Raw genomic sequence first — 19,619 nt, 5'->3', positions numbered from 1 at the left:
TACCAGCACTTCACATTCCACATGTGCAATTTTTCATGTGTAACGAGTCCAGGATTAACGTTTACTCTTTGTACCAATGCAGACATATGAATAGATGACTGATGACTGAAGCCACTGTGTTCCACATTTATAAAATGTCCAAATATACTCTGAGAAAGAGGAGCAGACGGAGTGAGCTTAGACCCAGGCAGAGAGTACAGAATAAATAACTATTGCTGAATATATATATATATATATATATAATTAGGGATGCACCGAAATGAAAATTCTTGGCCGAAACCGAAAAAAAAAGGAAAACAAGGCCGAAAACCGAAACACCGAAAGAAATTATGCCAATTATTATTACCATTGCATTTATGGCCATGACCGTGTACTAACCTTACTAAAATCAAGGCATTTCAATTGCATAAATTAATATTAAAGTTTAAAAGAATAAATAAATTACAAATTATGAAAATATTTATTTATAGCACATTGCAACAATGCACAGGATAAAATTAATTAAAATTTAAACTTAAATGTTTAACTTAAATGCACTCATGTGTACATTAAATAATAATGTACAGGCCCTCTGGCTCCTGAAAGGTTGTACAATTAAATATGTTCTTGCATAAAAACAAAGTGCATTTAGAACAAGTGCAACTGCTTAAAGATACAATACAACACTATCACTGGGAAACTTCTTGCCTTTTTTAAAACGTCCGCCACAGACGGAGTGCGCATGCTCGGAGGGGTTTTGCTTTTCTGTGCCGCGTTTCTCTCATATTCAGCATAGCGATCGGATGTTTGGATTTCACGTGATAAATTAAACCCGACGTAGAGAAAATCTTTGCAGACGCACCTCCTCTTGAAATTCCGGCATTACATTTTTTTGCAAATGGCTATCCGTGGGTCTTTCTCAGATATACTGAAATACGTCCACACCGCAGACATGTTGTTTTAGACATGCACGTGCAGACAGCGGTTTCTGTTCGCGTCATCACAACAAACTGTTTCGGCCGTGTTTTTTCGGTGATCAAAGTCTTTCGGTGGCCGAATAGTCGGTGCATCCCTTATATATATATATATATATATATATATATATATATATATATATATATATATATATATATATATATATATATATATATATATATATATATATATATATCTTCATCATGGCATCTGTTAGTGTATGGAATATTTTAGGTAGCATGTGAGCATTTTCCCTTAAAGTTGATGTGTTAGAAGCAGGAAAAAAATGGGCAAGTGTAAGGATTTAAGCGAGTTGACAGGGACCAAATTGTGATGGCTAGCCAACTGGGTCAATGCAGCTCCAAAACTGCAGCTCTTGTGGGCTCTTCTGGTCTGCAGTGGTCAGTATCTATCAAAAGTGGTCCAAGGAAGGAAAAGTGGTGAACTGGCAACAGGGTCATGGGCGCTGACTGCACTGCTGGCTCACCGATGCACGTGGGGTGTGAAGGCTGGCGCATGTGGTCCGATTCAAAAGACGAACTCCTGAATCTCAAATTGCTGAAGAAATTAATCAATGCTCGACAGGTCAGGACTGTTTTGGCAGCAAAAGGTGACCAAAACAATATTTGGCCGGTTGGTCATTGTTATGTGTGGTCAGTGTATATGATGACCTCTTGTAAAGAAATTGGTAAACATGAACACCTGCTTAACATCCTTCAGATATTTTACAACTCAATCATTTCATTTAACATTGTTTTACCTACTCACACACCTAACAGTTATCAGCTCACGTCTCTGAGGAAGTGAATCAGAACAAGTTGAAACAAATAAAATATCCATCGGAAAGAATTTGTCATGATGTTGGGCTAAACAACACGTAGCATTTCTTAACTGTGTCTGTGTTTAGAGGGCGTCAGCTTTCTTCTGGTGTAATTTGATTTGTTTCCCTGACTATAGGGGTGATCCTGAGGATGACCTAATAACCAAAGTGGCACTAAATAAATAGGAAATATCTGTCTCTTTGGGTCTCTCTGTAGATGTGGAGGTACGGTGGGAGCCATTCTGACGTGCCCCTTGGAGGTGGTAAAGACGAGGCTGCAGTCTTCTTCCATAACACTCTACATCTCTGGAGTTCAGCTCAGCACCGTGAATGGAGCCACCATGACCCGAGTGGCCACACCCGGGCCCTTGCATTGCCTCAAGTGCGTATTTTATCACTTCCATCTGTGGGTACACAAACTGCGCTAAACACATTCTAATGCTAATGTTGATCCACTCTTTGGTCCACATTTTTAAATCCACGTCTTAGAAGGCAATCGAGCTTTAAGATGGCAACAATTCCAAAAAATGACACTGTACCAAGATGTTATATATTACAGGTTACCAAAATCTTCAAAATAGCTCCACATCTGGTCATTTTACCCTAAATTGCACCACACTATTAAATTTTCAACTTCTGTCCCCCAGTTGCACACAGAACAGTTAAAGGAAATACAGGTGGTCCCAGAGTTGCAATGGTTCGACTTACGATTTTTTGATTTTGCAATGGTGTTAGGGGAAAAAAGTATGACTCTGCTTTCCACCCGTGAACCAGCCCTTGTCCACACACCCACTGCCATATCCATATATACTGTAAATTTTATACATTACAGTAGTTTAAATTGCTCTGTTTTGCTAAATGATATACTCCAAATTGTAAAATTATTAACAAATTATGGTATACTCCCCCATGCTGATCACCGTTCTTTTAGACTCCTGTGTAGACCAGGCCATGTCTCCACTTGAGATATTTTTAAGTTATGTTTGGGGACTACCTGCATATAAAATAAATATAAGATGCACTTTGTTTTGCACCTCACCGCAGTTTCCCCCTGACATTAGAAGGAGAGTGCCTATGGATGCAAAGTCTGCCAGGTTCACACTCTCACTTGCTTTCACTCTCAGCCTGCTACGGCGATGATATCTCCGTGCTGAAAGACGATTCTGGACAAAAAATCTTGAGCAAGACGTTGTTGTGCGAGAAAAGCTCTTATGTAATGTGTACATTTGCTCGGATCGCACTCCATTTACATTCCATATTTAATCCGACCTCGTCTCTCTGTCACTCTGCTCTCTGTTTTTGTATCAAAGTCGGTTCTGTTCTTGGTCCCACTCATACACTCCCCCTGATCCAGCCAATCGCTGCACTTGTCCCATAGTCCTACATTTTCTGCGGTAATACTCAGGATCCCAGGAGAGGCAAGCTTTTTGGCACAGCACTTCTGCCTTTTTCTTTTTTTCATGCACACATCTGACTCTATTTGCACTGCTGTCAACGTTAAGAGAACAATAAACAATGCTGAGGACGGGTTATCATATTGCAGCATTGCGCAAGACTCTCGAATCGAATAATGTTTACATTGTCTGGTACGAGTGGAAACGGAGACAACGCAACACCCTTCGTTTCGGTTTGACCTTGCTTTTGGAGAAATAACACGCATATTAAGAGAGTTGCAGAGAAATCTTACAGCCAAAACAGCCCTGTGATGCAGTTACAGGATTTTTGGCTTAATAAAATGTTGAGCCACAGAAGGGTGTGAGCTTATTGCTGGTAATAAAAAAAACCTGGAGTTTTTTTTTCTTCTAAGCCCTGATCATTAGAGAGTACAGAATAATCCAGTCCATCGAAAAGGTTAATATTTAACTCTGTTTATCTGTCTGAGTAAAATAGATGACTTGGGAAAAGTTCACGTGAGATTCCTGCGAGATAAACTCATATGTAAAGCTATAACTTATCGCTCCAGCAATACACTCAACTTTGATAAGACGAAGTGGTGCTTTTAATACAGCAGAAGCAAACATTGTATAAATTACTTTATATTGCAGAATTGTTACGCCTCAGCTAAAACCCTGCTTTGCTAGATTTGCTTGCTTATTTATTTATTTATTTATTTAGAATCTTGGAAACCTGAAAGGTAATGCAGAAACTGTCCTTGAAGCTATTACATGTTAAGTACTTGGTGTTCAGCACAAGATGATTATGTCCTGGGAGATGAAGTTCTCTGGCATGTGTGTGCATGTGAATAACATAGAGCTGAGTTAATCTTCTTCGGCTCCAACTTGTCGTTCACTTGTCGGTCTTCTGATCTGGTCTGAAGGTTACTAGATTAAAGGGCTAGCACAATCTTAGGAAAATCACTGCTTCTTGGGTTCTTGCATAATTGCATAAAGGGTTTGTTGCATAAGTAAGAAAAACTTTCTGATTCCTGACTTTTACCCAGAGGGAGAACTGAATGTTTGATGCCTACAGAATAAAAAATTCCAAATTGCCGGGCAACTCCAGAACTTTGAGAGTGAGTTTGGACTCGGGATCACAGGTTGCATTTAATCGCCTCTAACTGCACTAACAATGATGATAATTGGACATTCGGTGCCACCCAGATGACGAAGGCTTCCTTTCTTAGTCTGGTTCCGCTTAAGGTTTCTTCTTGCCACAATCGCCACTGTCTCACTCATTAGAGACAAGATTACAATTATATGTACCGTATTTTCCGGACTTTAAGCCGCTACTTTTTTCCCACTCTTTGAACCCCGCGGCTTAAACAATGAAGCGGCTAATTTATGGATTTTTCCTGGGTTTTTCCCGGTTTCACAAACTTCAAGCCAAAAAACTAAACCCCATAACATTAGACTAATGAAATTGCAGAAGGGGTTCAGGTGAACCAATGAAACTCTTTATATTAAATCAGATGCGCTCCCACTGAATCGGGCCGCACCACATCATAAATATGGATGATGTTCCTCTGACGTTTGACCTGCCGCTCATTCGGACTGTCTACAGGAAATGCTGAAAACAACCGGGCATGAAAAAACGCACTTTACCTGTGTTCTGAGCTGCACGGCATCGGGAGAAAAGCTTCACCGATGGTGATTTTTAAACGAACGATGATGCCAAAAGATAAACTCTCGAGAGAAATTGTTGTGAAAGGAAGGAGGAAGACAGTAAACAATGACTTACTTGGTAGGCTACTGTTTAGATACAAGCCGTGTAACAGGCACTGTCTTTAAAGCCTGTGTAAAGTTCATTAGTTAGTGCGGCTTATAGACAGGTGCGGCTTATTTATGTTCAAAATAAAAATCTTTGTAAAATTCAGTGGGTGCGGCTTATATTTGGGTGCGCTTAATAGTCCAGAAATTACGCTAATAAAACGTAGTTATAATACAGTCTTTTATAAATGCTTTTATGCTGCAAAGTTGCTTTGAGACAATGTCCTTTGTTAAAAGTGCTATACAAATAAAAATTTATTGTAAATGTATCTATGAATACATCATAACTGAGTCTGTTTTTAAGTTAATCTCTTTCTTTTTCCCCCTTTGCCTCTTTTAGGATGATTTTGGAGAAGGAAGGCCCTCGTTCTTTGTTCCGAGGTCTTGGCCCTAACCTAGTAGGAGTTGCTCCTTCAAGGTAATTTTCCTACCACTTAGCACAACTTTCTTCTGCAAACGCTTTGACTCAAAATAAGTCATAGTTTTGACACATGCTTTAAAGGACCAGTTGTTTAATGTACTGCCGTTTAGCTTCCATACCCCTTGAGACAATCTGTTGGCCAACATTTTGAGACGTTGGCTAGTTAGATTTGATTTGTTTGACTCGCCTCTTTATTTTTCACTCAAGAGTGTTTCATTGTGAGATGACTGCATGTTGTGGCAGCTAAAGAGTTGTATGAAGGTTTTTATCTGTGTTTGCTTATTCAGAAAAAAATGTCTTGCAGTTTTCCAAAAATATACCGATATTATGTGACATACATGACATGCATCTTTATAATCCAGTTTTGAATCACCTGTAATCAAAATCTCACTGTATACACCCCAATCAGAAGCATTCCTTGAGGGGAATCTGATTGAAATCTAGTGAGGTGGATTTAAATAAGGGAAAGAAGGAAAAGAATGAATGTAATGTTTGTTAGAAATGAGAATTACTGTAAAATGGAAGATTTGACTTTACTTTATTTCTATAGTGCTTTTCACAACAGACATTGTCTTTAGGCAGCTTTACAGAATTTAAGAGTTAAGGTGAATGATGTGCATTTATCCCTGATGAGCAGCCATGGCGACTGTGGCAAGGAAAAACTCCCTTAGATGTTATGAGGAAGAAACCTTGAGAGGAACCAGACTCAAAAGGGGAACCTCATGCTTATTTGGGTGATATCAAGAGTGTTATCATAGTCTTTAAAACAATACAGCACACTGGAGAGTGAGAACTAACATGAGCACCGGAATGTCAGATTATGAGTAATGTCCTTTTTACAGTCATTTGAGGTTATGGAACCAGGAGCTACTGAGCAACTCATAAAATAGCTCAACATTTGTGATCATCACAGATCCAACACGAGGTTCTCCATGCCAGAGTCTTTAAACACTCAAAGAGGTCCAATGTCCAAACTCCTCATAAAGTGGAATTCAATAGAGCTGGTACATCTTTACCAGGTGACCCAATACTTCTGGCAATATAGTGTTTATTTATTTATATATATATATATATATATATATATATATATATATATATATATATATATATATATATATATATATATATATATAATGTGTGAGGAGACCTGGGGTGCAGTCATTGTTCACATTCATCACAAACGTGTTTAGTAGGGATGAGATCAGAGCTCTATATCAGGCCACTCAATAGCTTCCTCTCCAAAAGATGTAAACCAGATCTTCAAGGAGCTCACTTTGTGCACAGGGGCATCGCCATGCTGGAACAGGTTTGGGTTTCCAAGATCCCCAAGGGTTTCCAATGCAAAACTTTATTTCATCACATCTCAACACTTTGTGGTAACAGTGGGTACACACACACACACACACACACACACACACACACACACACACACACACACACACACACACACTATATGGACAAAAGTATTAGGACACCTGACTTAAATGCATTATGTGTTTGTTAACACAAAGTAAGAGGCACACAGTTTTATAGGATGTAGTTAATAGTATTACATTTTTCCTTTATTTGAACTATGAGACCCAAACCTTTTCCAGCATGACACTGCCCCGTGCACAAAGCCAGCTCCATAAACATTATGGTTTACATGTGTTAGATTGGAAGATCTTGAATGGCCTGCTATAGACTTCTGACCACAACCCTACTAAAAGAGGGGGTGAATTTGAATGCTTACTGCTAGGGTGGTCTTATCCTACATCAGTACTTGACTTTACTAACACCCTTGTGGCTAAATGAGCATAAATCTCCACAAACGTGTTTCAAAATCTAATGAAACATTTTTCCAGAGGAGTGAAGGTTACTATAACAGTAAATGGGGACTAAATGTGGAATAAGATAATAACGTGAAAACTTTTGGTCAGATGTAATCAAACCTTTTGTCTATTTCTAAATATTTTAATTGGCTACTTGTTACACTTGGACAATTGTTAACATCTCAATTTAGTTCCGATTATGAGATTTTTAGTTATAAATGATCATTTTCTTTCTTCAAATGAATGAGGTTTTGGTGGAAACAGCTCTGTTTTTGTTAACGAAGCACAGACTGAACAGTAATACACTGTTTTGTCATCATACACAGCCACCAGCATGTTTATGGCTGTGTAACACTGTGGTGCATTTAGAAACAGCCTGTATTTATAGTCACACATACAAACGCACACGTTACGGCACGCCTCAGTAGGAATAGCGGTGCTGCTGTTTCTCGAGTCTCAGGATTGACTGTCAAATAATAAGGCTAAAGGTCATCAGAGCTGAAGTTGTGTTCGTGGCTCGAGTGTAAGGGCCAATATAAGATCCCCAAGGTAAATTTAGCTCAGCATTTTAGAAGCTATATCTTTGATCCTAGTGATCAGCTCATTATTATTTTCTGCTTCGATCAGGTATTTCCAGAAATAAGGTGCCAACCTCGTTAGAAGCTCCAGGTTTCCATTTAGACATTTAACTTAATAAGTTCAGAGGATTTCAATAGTGCATTAGGTTTCGTCCACCATCTTTTGGACTTTGCAACAAAATGGCAGTCAGATTTGTCAGATGCAGAGTCTGCTGCACAGCAATTCCTGGCCTTTTTTTCATACCTTGAAAATCCAGTTAGGTCTGCTGACATAAAGGTTTCAGGTTTGTTCAGCAATGTTCAGCATGGCCTAGAATTTAACTGCCAACAGTACACACCCATTTGTTTATTAATATTAGCACCTGTAATATAATAATGTATAATGTAAAATTAGTTCAAATTGTTTCGACCGCGATTTCCTTTTTTTTTTTTTTTTTTTTGCTAATTTCAGTAACCTAATGCTCTTGAATTTTTTTCCGGAAAAATAAAATCCCAAACGGTGTATACATGTGCATGAGCATTTTGTGTCAAATCTAATCGAGTTTTCTCCCAGTGAAATGGAAAATTAGCAAATTGACAGCTTGTTGTCTCGATAAACACTTCAGCAATAATCATGGTCATTAGCTGATTATTACTTATTTTATATTTCATTTCCTGATTATTAGTTATTACCTCACAGTAATATAATTATCATTTATTGATTTATCTGATCATTATCCAATAATTTCCTGATCATAGACTAACCATAATCTGATTATTTTTAACATTCTCCAACATTACCTGGGAAACAGTGATTTACAGTACCTCTAGCACTGGACCTGAGAGATGCTGAACTAAATTGTTTACAAGACCAGATGGGTATTTGCTGACACATTTTTTCCTTGAACTGACTACACAGTGTCTACACCTGTGCATTAAGCGATATCAAGAGAAATAAGCACAGAGCGGACACGGACCAAGATTTCGGTCTCTGGGCGAGAACAAATTGTGTGTGTTTGTGCATTAATGAGGAAGCATGTTCTCCTCAGTGGCCTGTTAAATGATAGATGGGTTTTTCTTCAACATGGACGCTCTCACTTTCTTTCCACCTGACTTATGACCTAGTGGGAGAAGCAGGGAAGCGTAAACGCGATGGGTATTAGTGCACACATGGTAGAAGAGACCGTGTTCACTGAGACGATTTAGCGAGTTAGTTTAGTGAAGTGATGTTTGGACTCGAACATGTGCGCGGAGTGTTTTTCCATCTTATTATTGATCTCGGGATAACTGATAATCACGGTCATTTAAGCAGAATGGAAATCGGCCAGTTTAGGAAAATACATTTCCAACACTGAATTATATAAGGAGTAAAAGAGAATTATAAAGTGTGCTATTGCAGGAAAGTAATTAATGATTGGTGCTCCTATTGCTCTAATCATATAATCTAATCATATCTTACTCTTCGTTCACCACGGAATTTAAAAATGGACACTTGTGTTATACTGCCAATCAAACACCTAGTCTTTTATAGTTTTTGAGACACATTTTTGTTTATATGCAGCAAATTAAGAAAAAGGCAAAAACATACAAGAATTGGACAGTGAATGACTGGAAGGAAGTTCTCTGGATAAATGAGTCCAAATTAGACATTTGAAGAACTTATGTAAGACAGAGGAACAGGAGAGAAGACGTGAGCAGATTTACTCACAGCCAAACATGAAGGTGGAAGCGTAATGATTTGGGGATACTAAACTTTCATTCCATACTTCAGCAACACACAATTACACCTGGACTGCAGCTAATTAGAACCAACTTCACCAACTCTTTAAGCCTTAGCTATAGAGCAAACAGTCATCTGGAGTGATCTCTACTATAGAATGACCTGCCCAGTCACTACATTTAAATCCTATTGATTTGCTCTGGAATGAACTGGATGGCAAAGACAAAAGAAATATCTGACTATCAGAGAACACCTTTGGCAAATTTTACAAGCAGCATGGTACAGTATTTTAGCTGAATAAAATCTGTCCGGATGCCAAGTGTGTGGTTATTGGAGTATTTTTCAATGAAGTTTTATTTATTTATTTATATATATATATATATATACACACACACACACCCAGTGGAACCCACTTATCTCGACCTCGGTTAACTCGCCAACCCTATTAAGTCGACGTTTTTGAAGTGGAACCGCCAAATTCTCGCTTTGTCTAAACATTTTTTATCGGTTATGTCGACTTTTTTATGTTGTTTTATGCCGAACCCTAATATCTCGAGCACAAGGGGGGGGGGAAATTTGCCATTTACCATCAGTTATGTCGATCGGCGCTGTGCAGCCGCAGAAAAACCCGCGAAAGTGGCGGAAAAATCATCAAACAAATCGCGGCAACGCTGTTGTGTAAAAAAAACCTCCAAAAACACGTGCATGTACATTCTCATTTATTAAGGTACATCATGTACATAAAGAAATTTCAAGCACGTTAATATACTGCCGCCATTTTGATTTTCGTTTATCTCGATCATCGACATAACCGGGTTCCGCTGTGTGTGTGTGTGTATATCTATATATATATATATATATATATATATATATATATATATATATATATATATATATATATATATACACACACACACACACACACACAGGTATAAAAGACTTACTAGTATTGAGTATCTGCTGAAACTGGAGACTCTGTTAAAATATTGCCTCGCACAGAAGACTTCAACTGAAGCTTAAAATCTATATGTGTATGTTGCCCATATGTGGTCATAAATTGTGTCTGCTAAAATCTTTAACTTTTTATTTTTCCAGGGCAATTTACTTTGCCGCCTACTCCACTACTAAGGAGCGAATGAACAGCACACTGGAGCCTGACTCCATACAGGTGCACATGGTGTCTGCTGGCATGGCAGGTAAATATCTCTTTATACCACTAACTAGTCGTCTTGCACTTTACACACGCAGCCAAGACCTCATCAGTACTGGAAGATTCCAATCGCAGCACGTCATTGTGTGCGTCATAATTTGCCTCAGTAATAAGACTTAAAAATTTGACATTCAGATTAACGTCTGTAATTATTTTGATAATCAGCGGCCTTTAAAAAGTATTTTGGAATCACATTTCGAGTAGATTTTATTTCTTTAAACACTAGAACTGAGTCCAACTGAGTTTGTTTTATTTTATTTTATTTATTTTTTATTTTTTCCCTCTCTCACACATCACAATCTTGACAACATAAGTTTGAGACGTTTCTCCCATGAAAGACCATTGTAACTGTTCATGTTGTTGAGGCAAATATTTACTAACTTTTTTTTTTTGGGAACAGTGGAAATAAAAGACCAACCCACAAATACATAACATATCAAAAATATCTCAGGATAAACATATTTAATGATTTCTTTAATCAAATAAATATTCACAAATATTTCGCTAAATTTTAATGTCACTTCTATCATCTATTTGTATTAATGACCGTGTTGTGCATTATGCAGTTTTTAATGATTCTAAACTGCAGGCTATAAGAGACTTTCTTTACTTGTTATCTAAGTTAACTTGGCCTTGTAGCTCAGTGCTAAGCAAAAAAGAAAAAAAAAAAAACCTGGCACAGCAGAAATGTCTTGGCTGTTCAATTACATTTTTGGAGGATCAATTGGAAAGCTGGAACTCTGTCGAGTATGTAAGAAAAAGTTCTGTGTTCTTGGCAGGGAAAAAGAAGATTTAAGTTTCACTAACCTTTTCTTTTTTTTCTTTTTTTTGATGATTAAAGTGCTACATTACTTCCTTCCCCAATTCCATAGTATGTGAGTTTGAGGGTTACTTCTTGTTAATGTTTGTACTGTATTACAGTTTTATTTTGATTTAAGAAGCAGTTTTACATTTTCACAACATAGTAAATAAATTATGTTTTTGAACAGTTTTTATTTAGCTTATAAATAATTAACAATTATAATGCTACCAATTATTACTTATATTTGTTTGTAATTTCCTTGGAGGTAGAAAAGTAATTTTTTCTATTTTGCTTCCCTTTATGTATTTATTAAAATTGTATTTATTTAAATTAGTTATTTGAATAAACAAATACACTGGAAAAAAGTTCACACTTTAAAAGCTGTATTATTATATGCCGTTTCCTTGACAGTTGCGAGCACAAATTTTTATTATACAGTGGTACCCCGCTTATCGACATTAATCCGTTCCTTAAAACTGGTCAAAATGTGAAAAAGTCGAAGAGCGAATGTACAATATACACGCACTAAATTATATTGACCACTAAATAACACTATATTGTTCAAAAACCGAAGTTTAATTTAAGATAGATGCTCTCTCCACGAAGGCTGAGGCGAGACTGGGAAGATCCTTTCCCTCGCTCCACGTGGGTTGGGGTAAAAAAAAAAAGGTTGATAAGCGGGCATTTGGTCGTTCAGCGGGTGCAAATTTCGGTCGAAAAACTGTTCGCTAAGCGAAAAGGTCGATGTCCGAGCCGGTCGATAAGCGAGGTACCACTGTAGCCTGAACAAAATATTGTTTACTGAGTAGGGAATAAAGATTGAGTCTGGTTGCCTTCTGTAAAATGCTTTAATTACCGTATTTTTCGGACTATAAGCCGCTACTTTTTTCCTACGCTTTGAACCCCGCGGCTTAAACAACGAAGCGGCTTATTTTTGAATTTTTCCTGGGTTTTTCCCGGTTTCACAAACTTCAAACCAAAAAACTGAGCAACATAACATTAGACCAATGAAATTTCCAAACGAAAAAACGCACCTCACCTGTGTTCTGAGCTGCACGGCTTTGGGAGAAAAAACTTTTCTTTTTTTTTTTACGCACGACGATGCCAAAAGATAAACTCCCGAAAGAGAAATAGTTGTGAAAGGAAGGAGGAAGACAGTGAACAATGACTTTCATGGTCGGCTACTGTTTAGATACAAGCCGTTGTAGCGTGTTGAGTCTGGGTGAAGGGAGAGCTCGCTAACTCCAGTTACAACAGAAATCATATATTAGCACAGACAGGTTTCCAAAAGTCGTGCTTTTTTTTATTATTCTTGGCAACAGCAAATCAGAAAATAATTAAGGACATAATCCTCGTCTTGCACACAGTGACAGGCTATTCCCAAAATACCGCTATGCTTCTAAAGAAGCGCAACATATTTCACACGTTACACCGTCTGTAACGTGTCTTTCGTTAAAGCCTGTGGAAAAGTACATTAGTGTAGACTAATGTAATTTGTTAAAAATAAAAATATTTGTAAAATTCAGTGGGTGTGGCTTATATACGGGTGCGCTTTATAGTCCGTAAATTACGGTAATTAAAAAAGTTCTAAAACCTGAAAATATTGAGAAAAAAAAAATGGAGTCTATATATGGTCCTGTTGCCATTATCTAGCATTCTATATCTGGATATCTAAAAACTAGATCACATTATAAATACCTATGCTTTTGTACTTCTGGAAAAATTTATCATGTTCTCTGAATCTCAAATCTGATCTCGTGTGCATTCAGGATTCACGGCCATTACTGCTACCAATCCCATCTGGCTAATCAAGACCCGACTGCAGTTAGACGCCAGGTAAATGGTTCCTTAAAATATGAAGTATGATCATGTGCTCCACAGCTTTCATTATTCAAATCCGTAAAATTACTTATGGTGTCTGATGCTTTTGGTGTGATTAAAGTCTTCTTCTTTGGTCAGACTAGTTAAATTCACATTGAAGCACTCTTTATTTAGCATACATTTTTAAAGGTGTCTTTCCTCTATCAGGAACCGCGGTGAGCGTCGGATGAACGCGCTGCAGTGCGTGAGGCGAGTGTATCAGACAGATGGTGTACGTGGGTTTTACCGCGGCATGTCCGCATCCTACGCCGGAATCTCCGAGACAGTTATCCACTTTGTGATCTACGAGAGCATCAAACGGCGCCTCCTGGAGACCAGAGCAGCGACTCGCATGGATCAAAAGAACGAAGATGCACGAAAAGCATCGGATTTCATGTGCATGATGATGGCAGCTGCCACCTCCAAAACCTGTGCCACATGTATAGCTTATCCTCACGGTAAGGACTTACACCTGGCCTTTTTCCTTCACACATGCACACACTTTTGTCTTTTTTCTTTTGAACAACTTTCTATGGCGATACAATTAGACACCTGAAAAGTACTATTTTTATTCATAGGAATGCAAGATGGGAAAGAGAGGAAAGTTCATCTGCATTAACTTTGACCTATACATTTATACATCTCAGTCCTGGGAGACAGTAGAGATCAAACGTGCGAGGCTTTGGTTGCTTTGGTCACAAAATATAGATTATTAATGCTGCATTTGCTTAATTCTGGAAAATGGTTGGAATTGCATAATTTCTAAAAACCATTCTACAAAATGAAAAGTAGATTGGGTGTAGACTTACTGGACTCAGGGTTGGGGAGACTCTATAAAAGTTATAAAAAAAAAATAGGTCTTCGGTTTCATTGACAGATGTTGGAAATCCAGAATAGGGTTGCTTATATTTTGCTTGGAGCAGACTTAAGGGAGGTGGGGGGGGGGGGGGGGGGGAGTTCCTCAACTGGTATAAGCTGGTATAAGCTGGTTGTTTGTGGTAAAATTCATAGTTGTTTTTTCCTCTGCATGGTTTTATCACTTATTAGTGTGACCACTAGGGGTGTAACAGTACACAAAATTCATCGTTTGGTACAATTAGGTAGAAGGAATGCAAACAAAACTTTTTAAAGCAGATTATTATTATTATTATTATTATTATTATTATCATTATTATTATCATTATTATTATTATTTGTGAACATTACATTTTTAAAACAATTGAGAAGATTTTAAATGGCCTACTTGGATAATTAATATACAATATGTATAAAATAATATTTGATATATATAAAAAGAAATTATATATATATATATATATATAATGGAATAAATGTATTGCAATACTTTGCAGTAAATACGAAAAAAATTTATTATATTGATTTGAATTCAGTACTCGTTCAAATTGGCACAAATTTAAATAAATGAAATAAATAGATAAATTAAATAGTTTACATTCATTTAGACATGTACTCTTGGGAAATACAGGTGCGCAATGCCCTACAAATCGTTCTCTCTCTCTCTCTCTCTCTCTCTCTCTCTCTCTCTCTCTCTCTCTCTCTCTCTCTCTCTCTCTCTCTCTCTCTCTCTCTCTCTCTCTCTATATATATATATATATATATATATATATATATATATATATATATATATACATACATATATACAGTGAGGAAAATAAGTATTTGAACACACTGCTATTTTGCAAGTTCTCCCACTTAGAAATCATGGAGGGGTCTGAAATGGTCATTGTAGGTGCATGTCCACTGTGAGAGACATAATCTAAAAAAAAAAATCCAGAAATCACAATATATGATTTTTAAACTATTTATTTGTATGATACAGCTGCAAATAAGTATTTGAACACCTGTCTATCAGCTAGAATTCTGACCCTCAAAGACCTGTTAGTCTGCCTTTAAAATGTCCACCTACACTACATTTATTATCCTAAATTAGATGCACCTGTTTGAGGTCGTTAGCTGCATAAAGACACCTGTCCACCCCATACAATCAGTAAGAATCCAACTACTAACATGGCCAAGACCAAAGAGCTGTCCAAAGACACTAGAGACAAAATTGTACACCTCCACAAGGCTGGAAAGGGCTACGGGGAAATTGCCAAGCAGCTTGGTGAAAAAAGGTCCACTGTTAAAACAATCATTAGAAAATGGAAGAAGCTAAACATGACTGTCAATCTCCCTCGGACTGGGGCTCCATGCAAGATCTCACCTCGTGGGGTCTCAATGATCCTAAGGAAGGTGAGAAATCAGCCCAGAACTACACGGGAGGAGCTGGTCAATGACCTGAAAAGAGCTGGGGCCACCGTTTCCAAGGTTACTGTTGGTAATACACTAAGACGTCATGGTTTGAAATCATGCATGGCACAGAAGGTTCTCCTGCTTAAACCAGCACATGTCCAGGCACGTCTTAAGTTTGCCAATGACCATTTGTATGATCCAGAGGAGTCATGGGAGAAAGTCATGTGGTCAGATGAGACCAAAATAGAACTTTTGGGTCATAATTCCACTAAACGTGTTTGGAGGAAGAAGAATGATGAGTACCATCCCAAGAACACCATCCCTACTGTGAAGCATGGGGGTGGTAGCATCATGCTTTGGGGGTGTTTTTCTGCACATGGGACAGGGGGACTGCACTGTATTAAGGAGAGGATGACCGGGGCCATGTATTGCGAGATTTTGGGGAACAACCTCCTTCCCTCAGTTAGAGCATTGAAGATGGGTCGAGGCTGGGTCTTCCAACATGACAATGACCCGAAGCACACAGCCAGGATAACCAAGGAGTGGCTCTGTAAGAAGCATATCAAGGTTCTGGCGTGGCCTAGCCAGTCTCCAGACCTAAACACAATAGAGAATCTTTGAAGGGAGCTCAAACTCCGTGTTTCTTAGCGACAGGCCAGAAACCTGACTGATCTAGAGAAGATCTGTGTGGAGGAGTGGGCCAAAATCCCTCCTGCAGTGTGTGCAGACCTGGTGAAAAACTACAGGAACGTTTGACCTCTGTAATCGCAAACAAAGGCTACTGTACCAAATATTACCATTGACTTTCTCAGGTGTTCAAATACTTATTTGCAGCTGTATCATACAAATAAATAGTTAAAAAATCATATTTTTTATATTTTTTGATTATATATAATCAAAATTTTTTTTTTTCCGATTATGTCTCTCACAGTGGACATGCACCTACGATGACAATTTCAGACCCCTCCATGATTTCTAAGTGGGAGAACCTGCAAAATAGCAGGGTGTTCAAATACTTATTTTCCTCACTGTATATATGTGTGTATATATATATATATATATATATATATATATATATATATATATATATATATATATATATATATATATATATATATATATAAACAAACTAGTTTCTTTTTTCTACCGCTGGCATTGTTGTGCATGTTTTCAGGTTTTATTAAAAAACAAAAACAACCAGTGACACTGCGATGAAAACTCGAGGTGGAGACATATGGCAAACTTGCGGTTCGCTACTTAATATTTTTCCTGATGGAACTCGTTTTTTAACTATGTTCCGTGTGTAAAAATGTTAGAATTGTGAACCGAATCGAAAGCCCTCTACCGAAACAGTTCGGTACAGAAATACGTGTGCTGTTAGTGGCATTGCGTAACACCGAGTTATTATCTACAGTGTACAGATTTTACAGGCTGATTTTTAAAGATGCCACTTTATTACATTTTAATTGCAAACATTTGCTTTTGTTTCTTTTTGCAGAGGTGGTGCGCACCCGGCTGAGGGAAGAAGGCACCAAGTATCGCTCGTTCCTGCAGACAGTGAGCATGGTGTCCAGAGAGGAAGGACTAAAAGCACTATACCGCGGCCTCACTACACATCTAGTGCGCCAGATCCCCAACACAGCCATCATGATGGCCACCTACGAGCTCGTCGTCTACCTTCTCGACCGCTAACCTCGTTCCCCTGACTTCTGACTAAACAACCTGACCATCATACAAACAAAGGACAAAGGCTCTGATTTTGGAAGAGCTGCTGATCATAGTGCCAATATAAACTTGTACATGAACACATAAGAATGTCTAGAGGAAGTCTGAGACATTAACGAGTGTGGAAAGTGGGGGCGACTGTTAAAAAAAAACATGCACTAATGTGAAGGGAGTTTCCAGAAAGAGATAAAGGGAAGTTATTTCTGTGGATTGTTTCCTCTTTTTTCGTAGGCATATGTAAAGCTGCTTCCAAAGGAGTTTTGTGTACGAATAAACACGTGCAAAAGATGCCTGAAGAAACGCATCAAATCAGTTATTTTTAATCCAAAATCACAAATTGGGGACTCGTGTTTGTTTGCATTGCCAAGATCGCAAGATGGTTACTTCTCTGCAAAAACATGAGACTTTATAGCAGAGGATGGTCAAAAATACTCCGCCCAGTCCTGAATGCCACACTCTGGTTTGTCTGTGCTCAGAATCAGGGCTGTTTGGTCGTGCCGGAATGAAAGAACGATGCACTTAGACACCATACAGAGGCAGAGGTGTTCCTGTTCCAAATGCAGAGATGTGTGGAGTTTTAACAGGGTTGTAATTGTGAATATGGTGTGTACATATCTATGTTTGTGTAGTCTGGGTTTCTTTTTTGTTTGTTTGTTTGTTTTTTTGATTGAATGGTTGCTTTTGCTTAAAATATTACCAAAACATGAATGTACATGCAAATGTGACCAAAGTAGGAATGCTTTACATGCTCTTACTAAAGACGTTACTGAAGGTGCAACATTTGCTAAGTTGATTCTTTTTTTTTTTTTTTTTTTTTTTAAACCTGTTTCACATTTATGTGGGAGAAAAAAAAATATTCAGTGTTCCAGTAACAAACGTTAACGTGTCTGTGGACATTTTGTGGTGCAGAGTACCGGAGACTCTAAAGAATAATTTGCCTCGTGTACCACAGAAGTGTCTGATGTTCTGTATTAAACTTTCCAAGGTTCATTTAGATAACAAGAGATGCATATAGCTTCTAGTTTAGCATCGTGTCACAGTTTTACTCTAAGGTTTGTGCTTAGAAAAATTTATATGTGTATATAAGTTAAACAAGTATAATAAAATAATTAATACATCAGTTCTAACGCACAACTAAAGGTTTTACCCACGAGCCACATCTCCTACATAAATCTGATGCTTGTGTGATGCAAAACCAAATTCTGGAATAAGAAAGTATGTGCAATCGGCTTGAGCAAAGAACTACGACTATTTTAGTGGTCAGGAAGGAAGGAAGGAAGTTACAATTTTAAGAAATCATAAACCACATAAGCAAGGTCGTTTCAGATTTTGTCGTGTAAATGAATAAATTTGTCTAAATTACCGTCAGGGCTGTGATCAACAACAATTCCTGACAAACGAACAATTCCCAGTTCCTGACTGACCAAACTTAGAGTTAGAAATTTTAATTGGATCAGAAAACTTAGGTAAATTGCTCAAATTGAGTTGTGGGTCGAATTTTTGGGAGCTATAAAGATGCATACAATTCTTTTTTTATATGACAATGAAATCCTTTCTCCATTCCTTTATTGTTGTTGCTTCAGGTTTATTTATTTGTTTGCCATTTGTATCACTTCTCACTCAACTTCCTCCACCTGAGAGTCCAGTGTTCATCTCACTCAGTATTGTGTTTACATCTACATGTCAACCTTCGGTCTTTATCGGTCGACAGCTGAGAAATGTTCACACACTTTCACAATAAAGACATATGCATCGGTTGATGTGTTTTTTTATTTGTTGATATTTTGAACAGTAACAGTAGAACCTGTAAGGAGAACAAGGGCTTCTAAACACAAAGCATTGTTTATGTGGAAAAAACTTTGGCATAACTTTAGATCTGTTTAGGCTCTAAAGGTTGCCAGATAGACACCTGGGAATTATTTGAGTAAAAGTGACCAAACACAAATGAAAAAATCGTATATGGTAAATTTTTCAGACGTTGATCAGGTTGATAAGTCATGCATATAAACAAATTGTTTCTGTGCACAGGATGAAATCCCTACTGGAGAAAGAACCCTATTAGAATTTGTTTAAAAAAAAAAAAAGCCTGATGGTTTCATAGTGGACCTAAGGACTGTGGAACTGCCTGCAGTGTCGGTATATAATCATGTTCTTGTTTGGACCTCAAATGACAGATTATTGAATAAAATATTCTAACAAATCAAATCAAATTTTATTTGTAACATACAGATACATACAGAGTACGACATGCAGTGAAATGCTTTTTACAACGGTCCGGCA

The 19,619-nt window shown here is 37.7% G+C and overlaps 1 protein-coding gene across 1 annotated transcript in view; it reads left to right on the top strand.

The window, feature by feature from the left end:
* The window catches only part of LOC310729662 (solute carrier family 25 member 36-A-like), a 22,707-nt gene extending 3,611 nt beyond the window's left edge, over positions 1–19,096 (top strand). Inside the window, exons 2-7 of the mRNA XM_083548118.1 lie at positions 1,992–2,156; positions 5,321–5,398; positions 10,585–10,685; positions 13,271–13,337; positions 13,530–13,819; positions 17,113–19,096. Coding sequence (XP_083404244.1) covers positions 1,992–2,156; positions 5,321–5,398; positions 10,585–10,685; positions 13,271–13,337; positions 13,530–13,819; positions 17,113–17,306 — 895 coding nt within the window. The 3' untranslated portion in view covers positions 17,307–19,096. The remainder of the gene's footprint in view (positions 1–1,991; positions 2,157–5,320; positions 5,399–10,584; positions 10,686–13,270; positions 13,338–13,529; positions 13,820–17,112) is intronic.
* The last annotated feature ends 523 nt before the right edge of the window (positions 19,097–19,619 follow it).

The sequence above is a fragment of the Silurus aristotelis genome (genome assembly GCF_946808225.1).
Source record: "Silurus aristotelis genome assembly, chromosome: 8".
NCBI lineage: Eukaryota > Metazoa > Chordata > Actinopteri > Siluriformes > Siluridae > Silurus > Silurus aristotelis.
The sequence above is the reverse complement of the archived record's forward strand: the minus strand, read 5'-3'. Positions and strand labels throughout refer to the sequence as shown.